Source organism: Ovis canadensis, chromosome 23 (genome assembly GCF_042477335.2).
Source record: "Ovis canadensis isolate MfBH-ARS-UI-01 breed Bighorn chromosome 23, ARS-UI_OviCan_v2, whole genome shotgun sequence".
Lineage (NCBI taxonomy): Eukaryota > Metazoa > Chordata > Mammalia > Artiodactyla > Bovidae > Ovis > Ovis canadensis.
In genome coordinates, this window is record NC_091267.1 from 13,963,144 (window position 1) to 13,989,981 (window position 26,838).

The 26,838-nt window shown below is 61.0% G+C and overlaps 1 protein-coding gene across 3 annotated transcripts; it reads right to left on the reverse strand.

Moving 5' to 3' along the window:
• Positions 1–701: 701 nt before the first annotated feature.
• CTDP1 (CTD phosphatase subunit 1) lies at positions 702–26,422 on the reverse strand. Of its 3 annotated transcripts, none has more exons than XM_069569287.1 (14): positions 25,913–26,392; positions 23,719–23,807; positions 20,951–21,034; positions 20,354–20,447; positions 19,024–19,152; positions 17,436–17,586; positions 16,475–16,565; positions 14,801–14,967; positions 13,049–14,026; positions 12,590–12,731; positions 11,818–12,018; positions 7,193–7,355; positions 5,856–6,022; positions 702–1,503 (listed from the first exon to the last, which is right to left on the reverse strand). In XM_069569287.1, exons 2-14 carry the CDS (start codon positions 23,751–23,753, stop codon positions 1,362–1,364), a joined length of 2,544 nt encoding a protein of 847 aa, XP_069425388.1. In that variant the 5' UTR covers positions 23,754–23,807; positions 25,913–26,392; the 3' UTR covers positions 702–1,361. The 3 variants fall into 3 exon arrangements, with proteins under 3 accessions (XP_069425388.1, XP_069425387.1, XP_069425386.1); XM_069569286.1 differs by having other exon boundaries at positions 24,532–26,387; XM_069569285.1 differs by lacking the exon at positions 23,719–23,807 and having other exon boundaries at positions 25,913–26,422.
• Positions 26,423–26,838: the final 416 nt, after the last annotated feature.

Sequence of the window (26,838 nt, forward strand, 5' to 3'; positions counted from 1 at the left end):
CGCGGCTGCTGACCTCGAGTTGAAGCAGGCCTGCTCTCTACCTGGTGGCTCAGCAGTGCTGTCACTCATCCACGCCTCAGGCTGGCGCCGCTGACGCCCCAGGCCCCGGCAGCTTTCTTATGCCTTCCTGGGCTCTGTGCCTCCACCTGCAGGCCAACCCAGGGTCACCAGGAAGGGCCAGAGGGCCGTCCCAGGGGAGGCACGACGGTGAAATCGCCCTGGTACTGCCTTGTGTGTGGAGGCCGGAGGCGAGTGGCTGGGGTCTCAGGTCAGCAGCGCCAGGCGGGCTCTCACTGGCGCCATCTGAGCACACAGGCCTGCAGGTGAGACCCGAGACCCTGGGGACAGGACCACGCTGTCCATGCTGCTGGCAGACAAGCCGTACGTGACGAATTTTACAACCTTGTCAGCTCTGAGCTTCTAGAATCAGAACTGCTCTGCTTTCCTTCGGCGTTAGATCTAATTTTCATAAATCTATTAGAAACAGCAGTGGTCCTCAGCTTTTCTAAAGCTTTGGTGCGTACGGAATGAGCAGCAGCCATGGGCCAGCTTGGGAGGACCCTGCTTCTCCATTCCAACGTCCAAGGCCCTGCTCACTCACCCATGAACCTCCCCACGTCTCTGCCCACGACCTCCCTGATGGGCGCTGGGGCGGGGCGGCGGGTGGCTGGACCCTGCTAGGAGGGAATGGGGCCGGGAAGAAGGCTTACAAAAAAGACTTTTATTAAATGAAAGAAAAATCTGTTTGGGGGGTCACCTATGAAACAGATATACAAAACTTTACATCTGATCTCAAGAAGGAGCCGAAGGCGGTGGCCTTTGTCCCGATGCCCATGGGAGTAAGGAGGTGGCCTGGGCACGAAGCCACAGGACCTGGTGTCAGTGAACCCCACGGGTCATAGCGCACCGGGAGCCCTGGCCCATCTGCACTCTGCGCAGGTGTGTGCGTGCCACGCAGCCTCACTTAAACCCTGCACGTGCCACCGCTTCCATCAGGAGAGCCAGGATGCCGGGCTCCTGCGCACCATCCCCTGAGTCTCGTCGGCGCCCCAGGCCTCCCCTAAGTGACGTGCTGCGGCAGTAACGGCACAAGCGCCCCCTGCCTCTGATGACAGACCCCACGCTCCAGCCCACACCCCTCCTCTGATGACAGACCCCACGCTCGGTCCTGCTGTGTGGCCTGGCCGAGCTCAATGACAGTCTCTGGCGTGGCCCGCGCTCCCCACGATGCTGTCCTTAACAAGTTGGCCTTCCTGTGGTAAAACTTCTAAAAACACCTATTTCTGCAAAATAATGTTTCTGCAGGTGGAGCTCTGCAAACAGACACGTCCTTCCATGGGTGAGCTGCGGGCCATCCCAGGTCACATGAGGTCACCCAGCTCAGCCTCCAGCGCGGCCGCCATCTCGTCTGCTTCCGAGCTGCCCCCCTCCTCGTCCTCGCAGCTGGACGCCCCGCTGGACTCGCTGGCCGCGTCCTCTTCGTTCAGCTTCCTCTTGCGGCCCCTGCAATGGGAGCAGACGCGCTGTGAGCTGCGCCCAGCCCTGATGGCCAGGGCCCATAGCAGGTGACACAGTGACCATGCCGCACGAGGACAGGAGAGGGCAGGTGGGACCAGCCGCCGGAAAGGGGCATTGGGTCAGTCGCCAGCAGACAGGTTCACGGTCTCGGCCTATAGTCTATTTAGAGCTAATTTCTGGATAAATTTCTGACTGCGGCCAAGATTATCTTGCACTTGACGTCTAATTGTTGCAGCACCATTTATCGAAACAGAAACTTCAGTTTTATAAGAGTACGTACATCCCCTGACACACACCTCTGGTTTGGGAAAACGTTCCAGAAAGAAGAAACCCCCCAAAGTGCTCTCTTAGAGCCACAAAGGGCACTGTCAGCAGCCACACAAACAGGACGATGTCGCCTGTTACTCAAGCTCTATCACAAAGATGCTTCTACAACAGACAACAAACGATCCGATCGTGAGAAACACTCCCCAAACAGAAAACAGCAACCGACCCCCGCAAAAGAGAAAATTCAAAAAGGACAATAAACACTGAAAAAATAGCGCGACTTAATTAGAAAGTGAAACGGAGGTACAGTTAGGAAGCACCTCACCTCTCAGGCTGGCAGGATTAGGGGGAGGCCCTGGGCTTTGCGCAGGAGTAGGACTGGCCCTGGGAAGCGAGTTCCCGAGCCAAGACGTGCAACAGGCACGTCTCCCCAAGAGGAGACACGTCCCCGGACAGCCTCCCAGCTATGTCCAGCGAGGTGCTGCGGGGTGGGTGCTGGACGGGAGCTCGGTACCCTCAGCTCCTCAGCTGACGCACCCATGGCCTGGCACCCGGAACCGTCCCCCACCCTGAGGTCACACTCCCCCACACTGAGCTCAGAAGCTGAGGGTCCCCCACATCCTCCACCTCCAGCCCCGCCCAGAGGGACACATCCCGGAAAAGGAGCGGGCAGCGGACACACGTGTCTAAGTCGCAGCCTTTCATCTGCACCAGGTAAGCAAAGCGTCACTCTGGACGCTCTACTGTCGTCATGGTTATGAGAAGAGCTGCAGGCAGAGCAGCCTTGGGGTGAGGCGCATCTCCGTTTAAAAAACCACTCCGTTTTACGCTGTCACTTACAGAGAAACGTGAGGCAGTGGGATGAGTTGACATGTGAACTGTGGGTCTCTGGAGCCTGAGCTCAGAGGCCTCGTGGAGCAGCCGGGTCTGGGAGGGAAGTGGGCCCCCAGAGCGTCCTGCCTCATCCTAGAAACAGCCCTGCAGCAGGCGCACCCGCCTCAGACAGACGGACACAGGACAGGGCACAGCCACAGACCACAGCCGCCTTTCCAATCAGTGCCCACAGTTGGAGCTGGGCGCTGGGCCCCGCAGGCGGCGTGAGGGAAGGGAAAGTCAACTGGGAAGAACCCGTTCTCTCAGGCCCCATTCGCACCTTGAGGAGGTTGGGCTGGGAAGAGGAGAGGGTGCCGGGGCCTGGACACAAGGATGGGGCCGAGTGGGTCCCTGCGATGCTTCCAGGAAAGGCGCCAGCCAAGCTGGGGTCGGGCGCCGGGCGGGGGTAGGCGGGGATGCAGGGCTGCAGCTCTCAAACCAAATCAGAGCAGACGCGGGGCCCCGGGCCGGCCCCCACACTGCAGGCTGACTCTGGACGTGCAGAGATGCTCGAACAGAAGGTGTTACTAAGTGTGATTAATCTGAAGCACCCAGATTATTTCCCTTTGTTGAGTGGTGAACATGCAGATACATTTAGAAATGACACATAGAAACAGTTTTGAAAGACTGCTTACTTCTTTATCGTTCAAACCGCTGCACACAACCCCAATAACCATTCCTCACAGGGGCACCGCCTCCCGGGGACAGAACTGGAGGTCGTGCGTGTGCGCTCATGCGCACAGCAACGAGGCACGTGCAGCGAGCACACGGCCCCAGGCGGGTCCTGCTCAACTGCGGGCGCTGGCACCAGGCGGGGGTGACCCAGGCCCCAGCCCCGGCTGCACGGCCCCAGCCCCGGCTGCACGGCCCCAGCCGCGGCAAGACCCTGAGGTCATGGGCTGTCCCTCCAGCTCCTCCTCGGCCACCTTCCACTCCGCGTGCTGGGAGACCCACAGTGAGTCACCGGGGGTGGGGTGGGGTGGGTGGGGGCGGGCAACCTTCCTGGAGGTAAGAAACATGAAGTGCAGAGACCCTCATGCGCCCCAAGGTGTTTCGACGAGGAGCTGAGGCTGTCAGCGGTGAGCCCCCAGGGGTGGGGATGGGGCCAGGCAGGGCCCCAGGGCAGAGGCACAGGTCCCCACGAGGGGCACTCCGAGCCACTTGTCGATAAAAGCTTCTCAACCACATCTGGAGACACTGCTGCAGGGGCAACGGCCCCTCCACTCTCAGGGCAACGGCCCCATGGGCCTTGGAGCCGAGAAGACGCGAGCCCCAGGGAGGCGCCCGCAGCCAGCCAGGAGGGGGGCCCACAGCCTACTACAGCCTCCACTCAGAGACGAACGCCAACGTGCTGAACCCTGGGGGTTCCACAGGAGGAAGGCTCTGGGATCTTGGGGTCCAACAGGCGGGCTTGCCAGGGACGAAAGTCAGAGGCCACAGAGGCAGTGCCCGCTGGTGGAACAGGCAAGCCCTCAGTCCCGGTTACACAATGTTTGGAATAATCTCACGTCCAACACAATTGAGTTTTAGTGCTTAAATTACCTCAAAGGCTGGAAACAGCTGCAAGCCATGGTTAATAAAGGCCTGTAATTGAGACCAGCTTCCTCTCCTCCCAGCAGAACAAGCAATATTTGTGTTTTGTTTCCACAACCAGCTGCACAGTTCCCTAGGGAAACGCTAACAGATTTAATTTGGAGAAAATTTAAGGCCCGAGAGTCATCTCAGATTTGATGTCGAATAAAGCAACAATGTGAACAGGAACACAAACACGCATGCAAATTTCCTCCCCCAGGGCCCACTGTCTGAGCACTTCGCTATAGAAAAGCATGTAGACCCACACCTGAAGTCTGCTGTTTAGTAAACACTAAATGAAAAACTTATTTTGTATCAACACCTAACCCAGATCAGACAAAATCCACAAAGCACGTATGTCTGAACTGCTGGTTACAACCCGCTGGGTGTTTCTGGCAAAAAGAAAAGAGCAGCATTGCACCTGGCAAGGTCATCAGTTCACCCTTCAAGGCCACGCCGGGTGCAGGTGCGTGCACGCGCGCCTGCGTGGACAGGTCTGTATTCCGCCGCTGTCCCAGCTGCATTCACAGTGGAGGAGCTGGTTATTTCTGTGCACGTGGGCATTAAGTGGAGGTTATGACTGGGCAGGGGGGGGGTGGCAGGGCAATGTGCCAGGAACAGGGCATCAGGAGGGAACGGCAGCCTGGTGCTACCAGGACACAAAAGGACCTGAAAGGAATGTCTCTCTCATTTGGAAACATGGGCCATTATTACAAAGGATGAGGAAACACCTGATCTGATCCAGCAGTTTTGGCAAACCCTGAGCTGAGCACCCCAGGAGTGCCTGCCCTGCAGTGTGGAAGGCCACTGGGGCCCTGAGGCTGAGTGGATGCCGCCTCCCAGGTGGGCTCCCGCCCGGCCCGGCCACAAGGGAGGCTCTGCGCGTCTTCAGGGATGCACACGTGGGGAGCGTGCCACGGCATCAGGGCCCCGGGGCATGCGATCCGGGCCAGGACCACAGGGTGAGAGGGCACACTCCAAGAAAAGCTTATCCAGACCTCATCTGCTCTAACGTTTCTGAATAGCCTGAGCGCGTTTCATGACAAAAGCAGCTGTCTGAGCCCTTGTGGGATGGAGCACAGGGCTCCCCCAGCCCTCACGCCCGGCATAGATGTGGGATCCACGACGCCTGCACCCCTCATACCCTCCACCCTGACAGCAGGACTCCTCACGTGTGAGAACACGGAGTCAAACCATCGTGTGCGGCTGATCACCCAGAACAGAGTTCACAGTTCTCTCCTCGACCCATCGAACAGCGTTCCTACGAAGCGGGGAAACACAGTGCGCCGAGGGGGCTCCAGCAGTGGAGGGCGCGGTGCCGCCTCCACCTGCTGCAGGGCACTGGCCTCTGCCCGCCTGAAGGGGCCGCACTTTCTCCGCAGGTCTGTTCACCTACAGGACGGCCTGCAAGTCAGACCAGATGGCCAGAAAGACACAGATGCAGACACCCACAGGCGCTCATGCAGCGAAGCTGGACCCAGCCGCCTGCTCAGAAAGCAGGGAGGCCTCTGCCCTCTGGGGACCCCTTCAGGGTTCCCACCCCTCCCATCAGGGTCCCTGATGCCAGGAAGACCCAACAGGATGGTGCACACTCACCACGTGGGAGGCGCCCAGCCCTTGCTCACCTGAGCCCTCGGCCGTCTGCAGCGCTCCTCTCCAGCCGGCGGCCCCGTGGCGCCGCCAGGGCTTCGGGCGGGCCGGGCCCCGGCTCCTCCTCCGGAGGCTCCTCCTCTTCCCGTGGCTTCTTCTCGCTGTCGCTGTCGTCGCTGCCCTCACCCAGGATGTCGTCCACCTGACAAGGGGCTGAGCGTCAGCATGGACGGAGCACCATCCCGAGGAACCCGCCCTGCGGCCCCTTCCCAGGACGGGTCTCAGTGCTGCCTGCTCCAGGAAGACACGCAGCAGCTCCTGCAGCTCCAATGTGGGGTCTGCCCGGGCGGGAAGGGGCGGCCCGGGCTGTGCCTCCTCCCCCACTGAGAACTCCAGTGCCCAACAAATCACCATTTCTGCCGGAGCCCCGAGTCAGGGAGGCCCAGCGCCCAGGGCAACGGCCGGTGCCCTTGGAGCCCTGTCCCGGGTATGTGCCCCACACACCTGTGCACACCACGGCTCTACGGGGCCCACTTCCCTGCAGAAGTCGTGGACGCACAGTGGACAGTGGGGACGCCTTGGAGGAAGGCCCTGGAACCTGGCATGGCCAGGATGAAAAACCCTCTGATGAAATTTGGGCGATGGGGTTGAGGGGGGACATCCCCGCCCCAAATAGAGCAGCTCTGAGCAGGAGGGCTCAGACCAGTGACATCTCCAGCTGAAACCTACACGTGCAGCTGAGAAGGGACAAGGCACACACATGCACGAATTAAAACACACACACGCTGCGTCGACAGTCCAAGGGCCGGTGGTGGTGTTGGGCCCACAAGGTCTTCCAGGCGTCCCTGGCAGTGCAGATGGTAAAGAATCTGCCTCAACGCAGGAGACCTGGGTTTGATCCCTGGGTCAGGGAGATCCCCTGGAGAAGGGAATGGCTACCCACTCCAGTATGCTTGCCTGGAGGATTCCGGGGACAGAGGAGCCTAGTGGGCTAAAGTCCATAGGTCACAAAGAGTCAGACGCGCCCGAGTGACTGCCACTTTCACAAGGCCTTCACACGGAATACACCCTCTTCAGTTGAGCTGAAGCCTCCATTTCTCCCATGAAACGTGAGAATGCCCATGAAGGGAGGCAAGGCAAGACTCCCGTGCTGAGAGACGGCACTCACTGCTCCAAACAGAACCACACGTCCACACCCGAAGCACCCGAACTGTAAGAGTCTACAGTCTCCTCCGAGAGGCTGCCCATGGTCCACAGGCGGGGCACCAGGCTCCCCGGGTGGGGCCAGAAAGCTGCCTCCTGCGCTGCCCAACGCTGACCAGTCGCGTCCCGCCGGGCCGCGCCGGGCAGACAGCGGGCAGTGTGGGCTCACCTCCTTGTCCATGCTCTCCAAGTCCTCCTTGCACAGCGTGTACAGCGGCATGGTTTCCGACATGCTGGGCTGGCGCTTCCTCCGGGAAGGACCAGGCTGCTCCCCATCCTGACTGTCGGGCAGGTCGTCACCAAACACCTGCTGGGGGCGTGGCTGCACCGCCCTGGAAGGGAAGTCACAGCCCATGAGGACAGCTGGCCCGAGCCTGACTCTCAGGACAGGTATACACGCGCACACACACACACAGTATACATACACCCAGGGTACACACACCCAGGGTACACACAGCCACCTGGGGGTACACACACACACACACACACACATGGTATATGTGCACTCAGGGTGCACACACCCACCTGGGGGTACACGCACACACAGGGTATACATACACTCAGGGTGCACACACACACACCTGGGGTACACACACAGAGGGTATGCACACACACCCGGGGTACACATGCACACACACAGGATATACATACACCCAGGGTACACACACCCACCTGGGGGTACACATACACACACACACAGGATATACATACACCCAGGGTGCACACACCCACCTGGGGGTACACATACACACACACAGGGTATACATACACCCAGCATGCACACACACACCTGGGGTACACATACACACACACACAGGGTATACATACACTGAGGGTGCACACACACCCACCTGGGTATACACACACAGGGCCCACACACACACATAGGGTATACACATACACACAGGTTATAAACACACCCAGGGTAAACCTACACACACCCCCAGGGCGTGCACACACACACAGACAGTATACATATTCCCAGAGTACACACACCCAGGGCATACACACAGCTGGGGTGCACATACACACAGAGAATATACGTATACCCAGGGTATACACACACACCCCCTCGGGGTACACACACACACAGTATATACACACACCTGAGGCACACACACCCCCACCCACACAGCATATACACACACCCAGAGTGCACATACAGAGCACACGTGGGAAACCTGAGCTGTGAAGACACACGCTGCCTCATGGGTGGCGCCTGCTCAGGTTTCATCAGTCTTTATTTACGAAGCCAAAGCCCAGCAGGTCCAGCCAGAATGCGGCAGGTCAGGCTCTCCTGTCCTCAGGCTGAAGGGAGACACTGACCTCCTCTCTCACCAACAAGCCACACTGCTCAGCGCCGGTCTGGCGGGGTGGGCAGGCAGGGTGAACACTCGCCCAGAAGCCCACATAGGGGGATCTGCGCTCCACGTGAGGTCAAGCAGCCACAAGATCTCCATACAGTCCCACATCAGGTCACATCAGTAGCCACAGCTCTTATGAGTGTGGAAAAACGGCAGCGGCATCTTTCTACTAGAAACACACCTGTTACAGCCTCCCTCCAGATCCAGAAAGGGAAAGGAGGAACGTGAGCGCCCTCCACGGGAGGCGGAGGCTCGGGGTTCCGCTGGGGCGGCTCCCTCGAGTGCAGACTCCGCCCAGCGCACACGCGTGCCTGCCCCTCGCTGCCTCGGGCTGGGGCTCCAGGGACCCTGCAGGCACCGCCAAGATGCTCCCTCCTCCAGGGACAGGACGGGCTTGGCCACCACTCCCCCTCGTGGCCTCCCCTGCCAGATGGCAATCCACCGGGCAGGCGAGCGGCAGGCGGGCACCCGCCCTCCATCAGCCAGAGATTCCCCAAAATCCAAACAAGCCACGCTTCTCCATACGTTTCTTTTCTACTTGGAAAACAGCCGTGTGTGACCCCACGGACTGTAACCCTCCCTCCAGGCTCCTCTGTCCATGGGAGTCTCCAGGCAAGAACACTGGAGTGGGTAGCCATTTCCTTCTCCAGGAGATCTCCCAACCCAGGGATAGAACCTGGGTCTCCAACACTGCCGGCAGATTCTTTACTGTCTGAAGCACCAGGGAACTGGAAAATAGTTGCTCTTCATTAAAAAGGTATTAACATGCAGAGGTTTGCTGTGTTAAGAAGAATGAGAAGTAGGTATTTTAAAGACATCTCCACAGTCTCCTAACACGGTGACTGCCAGTTGCCGAAGCCCCGCCGCTCCTGCCGGCTCTCAGCATCCCATGCTGCCTGCACAGCTCCCCAGGCCGGAACACCCGCGCCACCTACAGAGACTGGCGGGGTCAGACAGCCACGAACCACTCCCCGCCCTGGTGCTAGCAAGCCCATAGCAGCCCCCATGGCCAACCTGGGAGAAACAGAGACACGCACACGTTTACAGCGGCCCTGTCGCTCAGAGTCCAGAGCTGGACATGCCCCCGGTGTCCTCAGCGAGTGGACAGTCACAGAAACTGCCGCACCTCACACCACGACGCCCTCTGAGCAGTTGACACAGCGACGCTGGGGCAGAGTCTCCAGGGAGCCGAGCCAGGCGGAGCTGCCAGCCCACCAGCCCGCGCTCTCGGACGACAGGACAGGGACGGGCACAGACCAGGGGGGCCGTGGGAGGTGGTTGGGGGAAGGGGGCCAGTGGGAGTGGGCAGGGCAGCTGGGGATGGCAGGGGGCCCAGAGGGGGTGGCCACTCCAGGTCTGGACCGTCAGGATGGGCGTCTCAGCTCGATGCGGGCAGCAGGTCTGGAGATGTGGGCACTGGGGGGAGATGGTTAAAGGGTCCCTGGGCTCTCTGCCATTTCTGTTAACTGCCTGTTCCCCCACAATCATCTCCAAAGAAAACCTATACTAAAAAAAACAAGACATTCACAACTTGCAGCATTCAGCTACGAAGGGGCATAGAAGAAGCTGTTTCAGCGGCTGACCCGCTGGGAGACACGTGTGAGGCATGCTGCCGTGGCCCCGACCTCGCACCCTGCTCTCCAGACACGGCCCTGGCCCAGCGACGCTGTGGAGCCGCGCCTGCCACGCAGGCAGCCTGGACCTGGGCCCCAGCCCGGCGGCTCTGAACGGCAGCTGCTCTCCCCTCCACAGTCCCAGCAGCGACCTGCACACGGAGATCCTGGTGAGAGGCGCTCCACCCATGTTCCCCAAGGACCTCTGACTCCAGGCCCCTCGCGGGCTGGCACCTTAGCCCAGAACCAGAACATCAAAGCAGGAGCTCCCGAGACTTACGACTCCCAAACAAGTATCAGACGGAAGCAACCGCCCAACAGCTGTGGTGTCCGGTCACAACCGGGTCTGCCCTGGGGTTCCGGATCAGAACACGCCGGCATGCTGCCCCCGGGAGTGCAGCCCACCCTGCCCTCCGCACACGTGTGGGCAAGGCGCCATGTCCAGGAAACAAGACCGGAAAGGGTGGATGGCCCAGGGGGTGGCCTGGGCTGGACGCTCGGAGGCGAGCCCTGCACCCCGTCAGGCTCACCCTCACAAGGAGGAACCTCGGAGACGGAGCTCACTGCAACACTCTGGAGAGCAGCTCAGAGGGGCAATAAGTACACAGCGCGCACGCGCCACGCTGCGACAAGCGAGACACGCCACACACGCGCGAGGAGCGGCAAGACCAGCGCCACAGAACGAGAGCCCCGCGAAGCTTCTGGGATGACAGAACACAGAGCTGCACCCCAAAACCCAAACGCTGTTTAGGATAAGCTACACGAGCTACTCTAGAAACACTGAGCCACTTCTGTCCAGACGGCGCGCCCTCCACAGACACACACTGAGGCCAGCGCAGCTCCAGGGCCCTCAACCCACCACCCGAACACCTGCTCTCTGTCAGGGAGGACCTAACAGAGAACACGACAATCACCTCAAAGAAAACCCCAGCAGGCCACCCAGTGTCCACATGCCCGAGGAGCCAGCACCGCTCAGCCGGCAGCACGGGGCCAGCGTCTCCTGACCCAGGCAGTGACGCAGCCCTCTCACAGCGACCGCCACCCAGGAGGACCAGGGCAGAGCTCCCAGAAGCCAGCCAGGAAGAAGCATCGACTCAGGATGCGAGGCGACGGCCAGTGAGGTGGAGGCGGGTCTACAGGGCTGCAGCGGCCAGAGACGTGTCCCAGCACAGCCGTGTGTCCGAGATGGGCCAGGGCTGGAGGCTGCCGGGCAGGACCACGGGGCTCAGTGAGCCTTGGGCGAAACAACAACAACTGCCCCATTTATCAGAGTCAAAGATGTCCACGACCTTTAACCCAGCCAGAAAGCAACTCCACAGGAACAAAAGCACCACACGGGCTCACGACGCGTCTATCGAAACGATTAAGTGTCACATCGTCATGAAAAAAAAAAATCAAAGCTCTATCAGTGACCACGCTCTTAGTTTCAAATAACAAAACCACCAACCAACACCTGAAACTGGCCTCAACCAGCGAGTATACTGTCTGTCCACAGCTGGAGCCCAGCAGCAGGACAGATACACAGCCTAGTCTCCAGGGCCCATGTGCCTGCGCAGGGCGGGAGCTGCTCCTGACAGGCCCGCCCTGTGTCCCAGAGATGCAGCCGGCAGGGCAAGGCAGGAGAGCCAGGGCTGCCTCCTGCTCCCTCGCTGACCCTGGGCAGAGGAGGGCCACGTGCCCGTCCAGGCAGAACCACACCTCCTCAGGCCCAGCCCCGCACCAGATGGGAGACCGTGCACAAGGCCTGTCCCACACGCAGCCTGCTCCTCGAGGCCGGCCGTGGCTCAGGGATACCTCCCCGCGAGCGGGTGGAGTACCTGAAGGAGGAGAGCCCAGCGTGGGGCAGGGCGCCAGGTGGCCCAGGGCCCGAGGTGGCTGTGCGGATGAGCTTGCCCGTGCTGGCATCGTAGATCCGGACTTCAGGACCAGGCGGGGCCTTGGGGTGCACGGGTGTTGGGTGGAACAGGGCGGCGGGGAGCAGGCTCTGCCTGTCAGGGAAGGACGCAAGGCCATCCTCCCTACAGAAGAGAAGGAGGGCTGTGAGAGGGGCTGGAACCCACGGGACCCCGGCAACCCCTCCCGCTGGGACGTGACTCTGCAGGGGGCACGCGGTTCCTGGTCAGGCCTAAGGCTCTGCCGCGGCCTTGGATACAAGGCAGCACTCCCGCACTGTCTCTCAGGCTGTCTGCAGCCCTGCCTGTAAACCCAGCGCCTGATCTCATGCAGAGGGGCGCCCGCCAGCCCGCTCTCCCCACACTGTGGCCCACGCACCTCTGCACCCGCCCTCCCCAGCCACCACCTCCCTCCACGCTGGACTCTGCAGAGACCCTGGGACTTCACAGAAGCATTCCCAGCCTCGAAACACCTGGAAACCAGGAATCACGGCGGAATGCCATCTCATGTCTTAGAAGCAGCAATTCTGCTCCTTCTCCAGGTGGTACCAGGGAGAGGGGCTCTCGGTGACAACCCGCTCGGCGGGCACAGGGGAGAGACTGATGGGCGTCTCCGCAGACGGGAAGCCGCGGGCTGCGAGGGCTGAGCAGGCCCGCCGCCCACACGTTTGTCAGGGACTGGGCGCCCAGAACTCACCTCTGCGCCCTGCCCTGGTCGTCACGCAGCGGGAACAGCTGCTCCTCCACCCTGTCCCAGCGCTCCAGGCAGCTCCACAGCCAGTCCGGGTTGACCACGTGCAGCTGCCCGCACTCCTGGGCCTGGCGCACCTTCTCCGTGCCTGCGAGCAAACTCGATCCACTCAGAGCCACGGTGAGGGGTGGGGGGCGGAGACCCTCAGGGCGGCAGGGACAGAGGGGCGGGGCTGCGGGGCAGCACGGAGGGCCGGGGCTGCTGGGGCTGGGGCGGGGTGGGGGGGGAGAGGGGCACGTAGGGGCGGGGCCGGGGCTCGGCGCGGGAGTAGGGGCCCGTCCTAGGAAGCTCCTGAAGGGCCCCGAGCCCCTGCTGCCTCTCTACTTGGCCCCCAACCAGAGCCTCTGGCCAGGAGCTTCAGGCCTCGGGCTCAGCAGGGCAGCGGGCAGGCTGGGGGTGACTCACCGGCCCTTGCGGCGATGAGGTGGGTGGGCCGGGCAGGGTCGTCGGGGTCGAGCACGAGCTGGGTGAGGATGCGCGCGCCCAGCGCCCGGGCGTGGTAGTGCTCCCGCGTGCGCTCCACAGGGAAGTTGGTGGGGTGCAGCCCGCTGAAGATGATGGCCACGTCCGCCAGCACCTTGCTGCGCAGCTCGGGGACGATCTTGCGGATGTCGGGGGCCTCGGGGCTCTCGCCGCTGAGGAAGCGGTCGTACTTGGCGTAGTAGTCGGAGTGCACGCGGGCGAGGATCTCCTCCAGGTGCACCAGGTGGTCGTCGTCGTCCGCGTCGTCCTCCTCCTCCTCCTCCATGCTCTGGTCCAGGGACTCGCCCACAGTGATGCCCGACTGCTCGCTGTTCTGGGACTCGGTCTCGGCCTCCTTGCGGTCGGCGCAGCCGCCGCCAAGCACGCACAGCCCGTCCCTCTCCCCGTCCTCCTGCGCGTCTGCCGGCACGCCGGGGCCGGGCTCCCCGCAGTGGTTGGCGCCCGTGAGCCGCTCCCCGGCCAGGCCTGGGGGGCCTCCCTGCGGCGTGGCCTTCCCGGCTTCGCGGGCGGCCTGGGGCTTCCTCCGGGTCCGCCTCTCCCCGCTCTCCCCGTCGGAGGGGGCGGGCGAGGGCTGGCCCTCGGACTCGCTGCTGCTCCCGCTGTCGCCGGGCACGTCCGGGTCCGGGTCGGGGCCGGCCGGACCCCGCACAGGCCTCTTCTCTGGCGGAGTCTTTCCACGTGGCTGGGAGCCCGCCGAGGTTCCGCGGCCGTCAGCGGAGGGGGCGCGGGCAGTGGGCCGGGCGCCCCTCTCCTCCTCCTGGCAAGGCCAGCACCCCCGAGGGCCCGGGCCCCCGTTGAGCTCCCGAGCGGGCCTCCCAAGGCCGTTACTCTCCACCGCAGACGCTGGCCTTCCTTCCTCCGGGTCCCTGATGGACAGAGGCTGCTCTGCGGCGTCGGCACCTTCAGGACGATCGACCAGGCGAGGACACAGGAGACAAGGCCACCATTACTCAGTGAGCGACAGGAAGCCTCCTGTGGACTTGCTGCCCGCCTGCCCGCACCTGCGGTTCCAGCCACCTCTGGACGTTGGCACACACCAGGAGGTGGCCAGCGGGTGACTGCTCCAGGCTGGCCGCCTCGTCGGTCACTGTGTTAGGGGCTCCACAGGGTCCGAGACGTGTGGACCGCTCTTGGCTCCCAGGCTGTGGTCAGAACGCCCCTGCCTCAGCCATGCAGGGTGCCCTGGGGCCTCCCTCCCCCCACCGGGCCTCCCTCCCCCCACCAGGCCTCAAAGTCCTGCTTCAGCCACTGCAGCAATAACTGTATTCTTAAAATAATTTAAGGGCTAAAGATTATCAGACACTTTAAATGCTCTACTGTCTGGAGGGGCTCCATGCAGGTCTGGGCAGGGTGCAGTGGCCCCGCCTCTGCAGGAGCCCCCACATCGCACCCCTGGGCCCGGCTGTTCTTTCCAGGGAGAACCAGGAGGAAAGGGAGAGTTCAGGTGCATTAAGTCAAGTAGCACTCTTCACGGGACTCAACAGGAAAACACGCTCAGGCTAATACTGTTACACTGAAATCAAACAGTATCAGTGTAACAAACAAACCCACCCAACCTCTCTGATGCTGAAACAAAATAAACTGAACAAAACCAAACCGAACCCTGAAGGAGCAGTAGCCACAGCTGAGCCGGGACCGAGGCTGGCGCGCTGCCCACGGCCGGGGACCACCCACCTCGCTTCCGCGCCGGGGGCTCCCGGGGCGTGGCCGGGGCGTGGATGTCCCCGATGCCCTGGAAGTAGACGTACTTCTTCACGGTTATCAGGTTGGGGGCGAACTTCCAGACGTCTTCTCGGTCGTCGATGATGCAAACCATGGAGTCTCCACAGGGAAAGAGATTTCTGGAAGTAAATATGCATCACTAATTCCCTTTATGGAAGTCAGCCCCCACCAAACGTCTACATCGTCTCTCACGTGGAGCCAACGGAGAGCAGACTAACCAGAACCAGGCAGGAGCTGCACAGACGGGCTTGTTTAACAAACAAGACTCTCAACATTTCCAGAGAAAAAGGCTGCCAACACTCCTCCCCTGTCTGGCGCTCCTCGGGGCAGGAGCAGGACAGAGTGAGGCGGCAGGGCTGTGGAGAGCCCTGCCTGGGGGAGCTGGGACGGACCGACGGGCCCGGCCAAGGCCCGCGCCCTGTGAGAGCTACCGGCTCTGGGCAGAAGGCAGAGCCCCACTCGCGTCTCAGCCGGGCATGAACATGACGTCAGGACAGAACAGTGACGCTGGGGTGCCAGGGGAGCAAGGGTCAAGCAAGCCCGAGGGACACGGGCCTGCTCTGGGGTCTTGTCACCTGGTTTCTGCCCCCAAGGCCAACATTCAGACAAGCAAGTGCAAAGACAGAGAGTAAGAGAATGGTGCTTCCTGCCCATCTTCCAGGCCTGAGGAACAAACCCAGCAGAAGCACCTGCCACTGCTCAGGTTTTCCAGCTGCCACTAAAGGCAGGAAAAACGTTCACATGTCCGAAATGTTTTCTGTGAGTCTGTTTCCACGGGCACAAGGTACCTACAATGACTTACACTGGTGATGCTTTCAGCACCTCTAACTCCAGCGAGACCAGGGAAGAGCTCACGGCCAGAAACCTGCCCCACCAAGCACCTCCGCCTGGAGCTGCCAGGAGCCCTGTCCCTGGATGCCACGTCCTCGGGCAGCTTCTCCCTTGACAAGCATCACACCTTCCCTCGTGCCTGTATCTGCTCATCCAGATGCTCAACCTGTAGGCATGAGCGCTGTTTCCGGACGAGTGCTCCCAGGCTCTCTTATGTACTACAGATGTGAACAGGACATCCTGAACCTGAAACTCAAAATGTCAGCTAAGGCCAACACCAGCCAAAAGACCACACCCTAGCCAGGGGTATGTACCCCCTTACTGGGGAGAGACTGCCTCTCTCTAGGTAGAAAACGGGGAAATTCCTTATACAAGCTGAGCAAGAAATTCGCGATATGAAACAGGCCTTCAGTGAGGGGCTGGAGGCCAGGACGGGAGGGGCCTGTGGGGCGGAAGGAGGCAGGACACTGACGGCAGGGTCAGCACATGCGAGACCCTGAAGGAACGAGGCCCCGGGGGCGGCCGGGGTCTGCAGGCGCTCTGCCCCAGGTGCTCGCCACGCACCCTCGCCCTGCGCTCACTCCCACACGTGTGATCCCGGGCTCCGGCCCGAGCTGCCCAGGAGCCACCGCTGACTGGACATTCAGAGAAAGCAGGGAAGGGAGGGGTCTAGTTGGAAGACAGCGGCCATCCACATGCCAGAGGGGACGCTGGGGACCGGGAGCGGATTCGGAACCAGCAGCCAGTGCTCCAGATGCAGACATCACGACGGCAGGGGCACAGCCAGGCACCTACCTGAGGTTCCCTGTTTTGGAAAACGGGTCAATACATTCGTCCCTCGATAATATTCGATGAGAAAATAGCTTCTTCTCAGGATCTAAAAAGCCTTTGAAAAGAAAACAGGACACGGTCATGTGTCTGAGATGCACTGTCATCCCACTGTGTGTGAGATGGAGAGACACGGAGCCCGCCCCCCTTAGGGGAAGGGGATCGGTCCAGATGCTGACGGCGCCCCCCACCCGGATCCTGCTGGCTCAGCAGACGAGGTGAGCACAGCTCAGTGCTGCCCCAGGAGCCCAGGGTCTGCCAGTAACCAGCATGGCGACCCCACACAAGCCACGGCTCCTGGGAGGCGCCTGTGGCCCGTGCGCGTCCCTGGGCCGTGGTGTTTGTACAGCAGAGGGGAGAGCAGGGCGTCCGGGCAGAGCTCTGAAACTTGCCCCGACAGCAGAACCGCGTGGACATGGACGAGGAAGCACCTGCCCAGCCGCGCACGGCGCCAGTGCTCAGCTGTTCCCAGGGTCACTGCGCGCCCACCAGAGCCCTCGCCCTTTGACAGGACCCCGAGGTCACAGACTCGACACTCACACTGACTGCTGTCTACCGTGTCTGCTGACTGTCCGTCAACTGAGACAGACATGTCCCTGGTGACCAGGCCGGCAGCCCTCACAGAGCGCCCCTACTTCCCCACACGGCCGTGATCCTGACCAGCCTCTCCAGTGGCCTGCGGCATGCAGCTGACAGAGGGACAGGGGCTTGCACTCGGGACTGGAGCGCGACTGCCGCAGAGCAGAGAGGAGGCTCTGGAGGACGGCCTGCCCGCGCCCCAGCCACCACCGCGGGGCCAAGGCTGAGGCAGGCAGAGCCTCTGACCTTCCCTCCATCTGCAGGATCCGCCGTTGAGAAAGAGAGGAGCCAAACCCACACGCAGGCCGTTGAGTGTCCAGAGCGGGACAGAACCCCATGAGCCGCTCACCTGCGATGGTGTGCGCGTACAGCCGGCTGCCGAACGTGAACACGTGCAACTCATACAGCCGGGCCACCTTCTCCAGGAACTCCTTGCAGTGGGGACGCAGGCGTGTGTGCAGCATGGGCTCTCCCCGGCCCAGCTGGAAGTGGAAGATGCCCTGCAGAGAACAAGACCGGTCAGAGGGCGGCACCGACATGCGGCAGGTGACAGCCACCAGGCTGGGAGTTACAGGGGGGCGTCACGGCAGCACAGCCTGCCGCGCCACACAAATGCCTTCCTCTCTTACGCTCTGTAAGGGAGCTCAGCCTTTTCCTGCAGTAACCGCCCAGGTGAGCACTCCGGTTAATCCCAGCGACTGCCCAGAACAGCCAGGTGGCCTGCGATAGCTTCCTGTGACAACTATGGCACCTTAGCTGTCTGAGGACCACACACCAAGGGCCTCACGAAGTCTCAGGACCCCGGTGGACACTCACGTCCCAGCCATTTCACAAGCACCCTGGGCAGGCAGCCAACCACCGCAGATTCCAGGGTCTATCCACAGTGCCTCCCAGAGCCAGAGAGGAAGGTAAGCTAAGAGCCCCACACAACTCAGCCTAACTTCCTTACGGTTGTAAAATGCAACTCCACTGACTTACAGCACAAAACCAAGTTCATCTTTAGGAGACAGATGAGATCAGTAACTCCGACCTGCTCACACGGGATCAACACGCACGTAAGTCTACTCTCCTTAGAAAGGTAAACTCTGATCCTTTCAATTCTGTTTATCGTTCATTTCCCCGTAATAATAAACTCGAAAAGGAAATGACCTGAGGCACTGTTCAGTTTTCATTGGCTATAAATCTGTCACTGTTCACGATGGGGCTACTCTGGTAAAACACCTGGGAGTCGAGATGGTACAACCACCACCCAGCCCCCCCCAGCCCCCCCCACAGCCCCCCCCACAGCACCCCCCCCAGCCCCATGCTCAGTGGTAAACCGTCTGGACGCTGCAACAGAAAAATCCTCAAATCCCAAGTGAGGGTATCTGAGGTTAAGGGTTCAACCACCTAAGTGCTGCCCGCAGGTCTGGGAGCTGCAGTGGTGGGGAATCGGGGGGGCACAGAGAAGCCCCTGGCAGTGGGCATGGTCCACGCGGCCCCAAGGACACCTTGCTACCACTCGTGCTCACACTGGGCATGATGCAACCATTTAAACTCTTATGAAATGAATGGAAATATCCGGCTCCGCAGTGGACAAGCCCCGAGAGGCTGCAGTCGCCACCGCGGCGCCCCACCCCTGCCCACCCAGCTCTGCCGCCTGTGAACACGGTGGTCGTGATGCAGGAAACCCTGAGGCACGTCCACAGGTGACGGCACAGACGGCATGGAGAGCTGTCCCGGGACAGAAGATCCCACGACACAGAAACACCAGCCACCTGAAAACCTGCACTGCTCTGCGGGAGAGAGGGTCCACTCCAGCCCCCACCAGCTCTCCACTGTCCCCCCACCGCGGCCATGAGCTCAGGGGCAGAGCCTGCTCCCTCCCTAAGCCGAGCCCCCAGGCTCCTTCCGAGCACGGCCGCGCCCGCCCCCTGGCCGCGCCCGCCCGCACGCACCTTGTTGGACATCTGCTGGCAGTGCTGCTCCGTCGTGTGGATCAGCGTCTGGTCCAAGTCCACCATGAGCACCAGCTTCCTGTTGCGGTGTAGTCGCCGCTGGTCTTCCCTCCCCAGCTTCTCCGCTTGCTACAGCCGGGGAGGCAAAGAGAGACGGCCGAGGAAGGCCATGTGGAGACAAGGCGGCGCCCCGTCTTCTCAGGAGACAGAACCGGAAGCTGGGGGTGCCCGCTGCACCCATGCGCCCAGCAGCCCAGAGTCAGTTCCCTGGTGCCTGGAGCCCGTTCCGTTTGCTCGAGTGTCCTCAAGCCAGTCTGATCGGGACCGCTTCTAGTTACGTGTGGACCAGTGATCGGGGGCGGAGGGCAAGAGGCTGAATCTACACAGACTTGCTCAGGGCGGGGCGCGGGAGGACTGAGATGCTGTGAGCCGCGGGGCTGCTGCGGCCATCCGATGAGCGACAGGAATCCCACCCTGTGCTCCCGGAAGAGTTTATGCAGAAAGGCCAAGAGCTACTCTGTTACAACAGAAACAGCAGGAACACTTCCTTCTCTTTTCTACCTCAGACTTCCTTGTTTTGTCTTAAACATACTTACATACTTACGCTTAGATTTCAGTAATTCAGAGAAGTCAGAATCACTTCTCTGGCGTGGTCTTTTCCACAAAACACAAAATAGGCGTATGTCGTTTACAAACACAGTGCTTTGACTGACAGCTTACAGAGACGCAGAGCTCCAGGGCTCCCTCAACAAGACAAGAAGCCAGTCCTCATGGGGCCTGTGCTGGCACCCTGTCCTGGCGAGGCTCGCACCTGTGTGGGCCCTGACCCAGCATCAGGAGGCCTCTGGCCAGCACAGCCATGTGACTCTCGCAATGTGTAAGAGCAAGCTTTCCGTTCCCAAACCTCCCCGCAGCACGCGCACGTCTGCTAGTGAAAGCATGCACTGGGCCCCCAGGCCCCCGTGGCCAGCACCACTCAGCCAACAGCGCTTACTTCCTGCACAGCCTTGCTCCCAGGCAGGGGCCTTCCGGTGCCACCAGCTCACGACCCTGCCTGGCCGGGGCTCCCCGCCCAAGGTTGTCTTCCCCTCTGAGCCCAGGCTCCAGAGGCAGCATCCCGGAGAGCTCCCACCCCAAAGGCAGGGAGATAACAGGAGAGGCACGGCCCCTGTCCCGCGGGCAGGCCGCTTGCTTCGTACGGACCATGCGTGCACTAAGGTCACTTGGGACAGTGACGAGAACAGGCCTGCCCTCTCTGCCCCCACCCCTGCCCTGACTGAGAAGTGCCCCCAGGACCACCTTCCCAGCCCCGGCCCCCCAGGACACCTACCTCGGAGCTCACCATGAGCTCGGGGACGCTGTGTACCATGGACACAGTGGCCGTGGACAGCGGCACCTGCTGCCGCCCGTTCTTGCTCTGCAGCCTGCGGAGAGAGGGGCGCTGAGGCTAGGGCTCTAGCTCGCTAACTCACGGGGACTTTAGCTTGGTCTAGTTCTAGTGGACGTGTGCTGAAGTGTCCTCCCCATCTGGAAACACAGGAGCACTGAGGAAGAAACTAAATCACACTCACAAAGTTCCCTTTGAAAATAAAGACGGTCCCAGAGGCCCACAGCATAAGAAACAGAAGAGTCCACACTGCTCCACACACGCGAACCAGGGAAACCCTCAACCACGGGGGCAAACCCGCCCAGGCCGAGACGCCCAGGCCGAGACACCCAGGCGGGAAGTCCAGGCCAGGTCCGGGACGGCTGTCCCCAAGGGACGAGGAGGAGGGCTCGTCACAGCTGCTCCCGCCACACCAGGGTGCTCGCCTCCCGAGGAGGCAGCCGGCCCATGGCGTATGGGGGACAGCAGCGCCGCCGCCTGCACCCCAGCCCTCGGCCCTCGCCCCCACAGGCCCCGCCGCTCCCGAGCGCCAGCACTTACTGGGTCAGGTCCTGGCCACACTCGGCGCACAGGCCCTTCATGACGACGGGGTGACTACATCCTTCTAAGCGCACCAGGACAGCCCTGGAAACGGGGGAGAACGAGCCCGTCAGCACGAGCAGCAGCCCCTGGGCTTATCGGATGCCCCAGGACTGCAGGGGGTCACGCCGCCCCCAGGCCATCTCTCTGGTGATAAAGTGAAGGGCTTTCCCTTCCGTGTGTCCTTCACGTGAAACACGGCAAAACTACCTACGGAACAATAGAAAGGACTCAGGATGTCCTGTCAGATAACAGAAAACTGTCTCAAAATGCATGAGAAGCTTACATGGGATTCTCCTACGGTTTCTGATAAACAGCTTAGAAAAACTGAAACGTTAATATGACAAAGAACAACTCGTTAAAATACAGACAAATAATAAATGATTCTTGTTTCCTGTAGTCATTCCCAGTCTGGAGAAAGGCTAGGATTAATCTAAATTTTTCTGACAGGACTAATATTCCTAGTTTTCAGAAACACAGAAATTGCTGTCTTCTCTGTACATTCACCTCAAACCCTGGTGGCCTGGCGGCGGCCTCTGAAGGGGGCTTTCAGCTCCGCAACCTGATGGCTGTGGGTCAGCGCGGTCCCACCTCCAGACCCGGCGGGTGAGGGCCTGGGCACCTGGCGTGGGGGCCCCTTGGCTGACTCCTCACAGACTCTCTGGGACCTCTCCCGCCTCCCGGGCAGTGACCCCATCCCTGCCGTTCACGACCCGGCTCCCTGTGCCCCCGGCCAGGCACCCCCCAAGGCCTGTGCTGGGCGGGTGGCGGGACCCCTTCCCTGAGGGCCCACTGTCAGCGCCAGCTCAACGCCTCCCAGAAACTGCCCCCTCACCCTGACCCTAGACAGGCTGGGGGAGCGGATGAGCCCCTGCCCTGAGCACACGCAGCTCCTCCAGGTGACCCTGCCCGTCAGCAGTGCCGGCGTGGGGTCTCACCCGCTTCTGTCCTCGGTTCTGGGGTGAGGCCACTGCTGCCACGGCCCCCCACCTTCCCAGATCCCTTCCTGCCAGGGACCCTCCTGCACACGAGAGGGGGACGGGCCCAGGACGCGCCTGAGACCGCGCAGTGGAGCTGGCAGGCGGACGGAGGCGCTCCGCTCCAAGTCAAGGGTGCCCTCCAGCATCTGCTCATGGGTCGGGGCGCTGTGGGCCCTGTGGCGCCTGCGCACAGCCTGCCGCAGGTGGCGGGCCGGGGAGAAACAGTGACTGCTCATCCACCATCTCGCCGACGCCCCTCACGCTTCGGTCACAGGCCCCGCAGACCTGCTGCCCGTGAGGCCACAGGGACACAGCGGCCGGTGGGCTCCCGGTGGGCTCCCGGGCCGGGGGCCCCACACGCCGCTCCTCTCGGCAGGCGCAGCTTAGGCTGACACTTGCCAGGTAAGTTGCGGGAACGCCCAGCCCACATTAGAGGGAAGCCGACCTGACAGTCACCTGTGTGTATCCGCAGGAAGCTGCCCCCAGGACCCACTGGTACCAGAGCGAGAGGACGCTCTAGTCCCTCACAGAACACGGCCCGGTGTGTGCACACACCCTCCTGTGCACACTGGCCATCTCCCGGCCACCGGTGACACCCGCCACAAGGCCAGCACTATCACAGTTGCTGGTGTGTGGCAAATTCAAGCTTTGCTTTTTGGAACTTTCTGAATCCCTACCCTCACTGCTCAGATGTTCTGACCCAAAGTCAGCTGAACACACAGGTGGGGAAACTCACGGACAGGGAGGGCCAACTGCATTTTCTGTAAATTACAGGACCACTCAGATCTGCCCCCCAGGGTCAGAGCTGGGTGTGACACTGTCCAGCTGACTTCGGCATCTCTTCTTGGGCTTAGAGAATGTCCACCCAAAGAGATGCAGTCCCCAGAGAGGGAAAGGGGGTCAGACAGGAGCAACAGTCACGGCCTTTTGGCACGAGAGGCCCTCCCTCCTCAGCTCTGCAGACCTTGCCACGGGCAGGGCCATTTCACCCTCAACCCACCGCACAGTCAAGGGACTGACATGCTGTGAGCTCTAGAAACACTTCAACCAAGGAGACGAGCCTCAGAACGGCAAGCCAGCCACCGACACAGGCCCGCCTCCCCGGTCAGTGCCTGAAGATAGGCCATGGGACAGGCGTCAGTGCGGTCCCCACACAAGGTATTCCCCTCAGCACACAAGGACCAAGCTCTCCGGAGGCTTCTGTGCTCAGGAGCGTCTGTGTCTGCTCTAACGGGGAGCTCAGAGCACACCGGCTGTGTTAGAAGTAGCGCAGCGTCAAGGAGCGGGTCCCGGTGCATTGCCAGGTACTGGATCTGGGCGGGTCAGACGGGTGAGGGGCGAAGGGACCTCTTTAGAGCAGTAAACATCTGACTACTGAAGAGCATTGGGGGGCGAGATGTCCAGACCACGGCTACACTGAAAGGAAGCAGGACTTCTTTGAGAAAGGCTGATTCCAGGGCTGTGTCAGGAAACAGGACCTGGAACAGTGCCTGCTGCCTAGTCCAGGATAATCTGAGTGTTGAGAAAGTAACTGGAAATGGACTATAAGCCACTGAATAAAAACCCATGAGTCCACGCCAATAAGTTAGTTTTTCTTACAGTAGAAAGCCAACCAAGAAAGGAAGAAGAAACGAAGGAATTAAAAACATCACCACTGTACAATCCTGATACAAACAGCAGATTCAGACAGACAGGCCACCGGGCACAGACAGTGCTAGTTGGACGTCAAGAAAAGACGCAAGCACGCACCTACACAGCCTCCTCCTGTGCCGGTCCTTCTCCATCACCAGGCCTGTTTTCTGATTATTTTATGTGTATATTTTCCTTTCCTTTGGAGACTTCAATGTATCCACATGAATTGAAAAAAAAAGTAGACAAGTGAAAAGAAAGGACAAATAATTAACAGAAATACTTTCTGCTAACAGTGCCTTGTCAGAATATTTCCAAATCAAAATAATTTCAATCCACATACGCAATACGAGGACAGAAACAGACTCTTCTTTCGTCTACTTCCCCCACGGGGATGCTCTGGGTGAAATGCAGCTTAAGCAGACAGCAGTGTGGAGGAAACCCGGAGAAGCCCAACAGGGACCGGGCTGGTGTGTCAGAACCTGCTGGGACCCCGTCTCCTCCTCTGTCTAAAAGGTCAGAACAATCCTCGCTCTCCCCGACAGTGTGAGCGCTACAAAAACACGCAATCCCATCACAGGTCACAAGAGCATCTGCCATTTCCACTACATCCAGAGACAAGGTCTCTAAGTTCCTGGAACTGTTCACTGCTGGAGAACAACCTCTGGTGTGGTCAGAATGAGACCAGCTGATGACAGCAATGATGGACCCAAGGACAACTCCAGCCATAGAGCCTGGCTCTGGGCTGGTGCTTTACACACCCTCTCACACCTGCATTCCAGGAGAAATGCTACCACTGCTCAGAGTCTCAAAAGGCCCCGGGACAAACCACTGCAGTAAGATACCCCAAGACCTGGAACACCAAAAACCAGAAAATTACCCACAGCTGGTAATTGTCCCTAGGCCAGCTGCTGGGCTGACTGGCAGCATTACCTGACTGGGCTCCTCTGCTTTGCACGATGGCTGCATGTGAAGGCTCTCTAGCTGCTGTGACCAGTAACCAGCCTGCCTGGGCCTTGCGGTCGTTTCCGTGCAGTCAGAGTAACAGAACAACGTGGAACAGATGTCTTTCCCTCAGGGGTTTTCTACCCAGTGAAACGGCAGCATCAAGCAGCATGTCCATCGTCCAGGTGGTGGGTTTACAGGCTCCTTAGGGCCCAAGCAATGGTCAAGGAAAACCTGACTTCCAAGCAACGCTGAAAGCACACCAGGGTGTCACACACAGAGAGCCTCTCCCTCGTAAGGCCAGGCGGGTGGCTTTGGCAGTGGCAGATGAGAGTGCAGCCCAGCCACCTCCCCTGCACTCTGGCAGGTACAGAAGGCTGAAGACCCGGCTCTGCCTCCAAAGATGAGAGAAGAGAACTGGATGCGAGATGAAGCACCCAGGACTGTGAGGCAGGCAGGCTCTAGCCATGTGGAACCAGGTGGAAAATGTTCAACAGCCAGAGGATGAACTTGCGCCACCAGGAGAGGAACAGGGGCTGGTGCCCACCTCTCCAGGGAAGGGCCAGGGTGGGGAGAAAGGGAACTGAGCGCCCAGGGCACTGGGGCCCCCACAGAGGGAAGCTGCACCCCAGCCACTGAACAGGAGGCAGGGATGCTCACCTGCCCCAGGTTTCCGTCCCTGCAATGGAAACAACCACACCAGTCATGTGTACACAACTTTGCACACAACACTGGTCAACTTATAAACAAACAAACAAAAAAATCCCTGCACAAGGTTAAAACGGATACGACAGCAAGAGCCGATGGTAGGAGGATACTACTGCTTGCCCTGACCTACCTATGCCAGAGCCACACCCCCTTCCTGGGCTATGAAGCAAAACTGCCAGGTTTTACAACCACGCTTCACAAGGTTTACTAGGACCTCAACAATTGCACGCCTCCCAACAATTAACGCTGTGACAACAAGCAAGGAGCAGCCTGCTTCTTCCTGTACGTGCTATGACCCCTAGTTTTCCTAACTTACAAACGTGACGTCTCGGGTGGAGACACCTGTCAGAGAGAGAAAAGAACGCAACTGTCTTTCAAGAACGCAACTGTCTTTCAAAGAGTGCAATTTCGGTGACACAGGGCTTTTTTTTTAAGTTTGTTGCCTCCGATCAGTAGATGACTAGCAGGGACTATCACCCAGCCTCAGAAAAACAGGCAGAGGCGCAGCTGTGCGCCCTACCTTGCAAACTTCTCCCCGAGCGCAGCCCCTTCAGCAGCAGCCCGGGAGACCCGCTCCCACCCAGTGCCCAGCCCAGGACCCGCTCCCGGCCCAGGCCCAGAGCTTCCTCCAGACCTGGCTTCCTCCCCCGTTACCACTCACCCGGGGGCCACGACCTGGCCCGGCTGCGCACACAGCTCTCGCACCACGCCCGCGCGCTCCGACCTCAGCCTGCGCTCCGCGCGCACGCAGCCTCCGGAGCCGGTGCGGACAGGGGCGGGCCCGGAGGGCTGCGTGGAGGCGGCGGCCTCGCACACAGCCAGCACGGAGCCGATGCGCACGGCAGCGCCAGCCGCTACCCTCCACTCGAGCAGGCGCAGCGGCCCGGGGCCGGGGCAGCGCACCTCGGCTACGGCCGGCGGCTGGGAACCCTCGGCGGGAAGGCGGCCGCCGGGCGGTGCCTCCATCGCAGCCAGGCGGAGACGCTGCGGAAGGGCGCCGGCAGAGGCTCAGGGCCCGGCGCCCCTCGCCGCGGGCGGGCGACCCCGGCCCAGGAGGGGACAACGGCGGTAACGCTGCGATCCTCAGCCCCGCACCGGCTTCCACCCGCCGCCCGTCCCGCGCCGACTTCCGGGACAGCGTGCGGAGTCACGTGTCGCCGCGCGCGCGCATGCGCCGAGGGCCGTGGCGGACGCACGCCACGCGGGGCCCGAGAGGCAAGGCCGGTCCCTGGAACCGGCCGCTGCCTCTACGGCGCGGGCGGGGCTGGGCCTGCTGGGGACGGGGCTCCTTCGTCGCGTCGACCTCGTGAGCACCAGCATCCTGCACTGGCGACGGCAGGCAAAGCGGGGACCCCGGGCCGCAAACCGCGTCAGGCGCTGCGGCTGGACGTCCTGGGACTACGAGTCCCGGCGTCCAGCGCGCCCCGCGGTATCACGAGTCCCTGTCTGGCGCCGGGAGTCCCGGCATGCAACAGGGGTGTCTGTCCCGCAGCCCCCATCGCCGGCTCGGGGCCGGTGCCAGGAGAACTACAAGTACCAGTATGCAGCGCGCCCCGCCTTCCTTTCCGCGCTGAGGGCTGGCTGGCG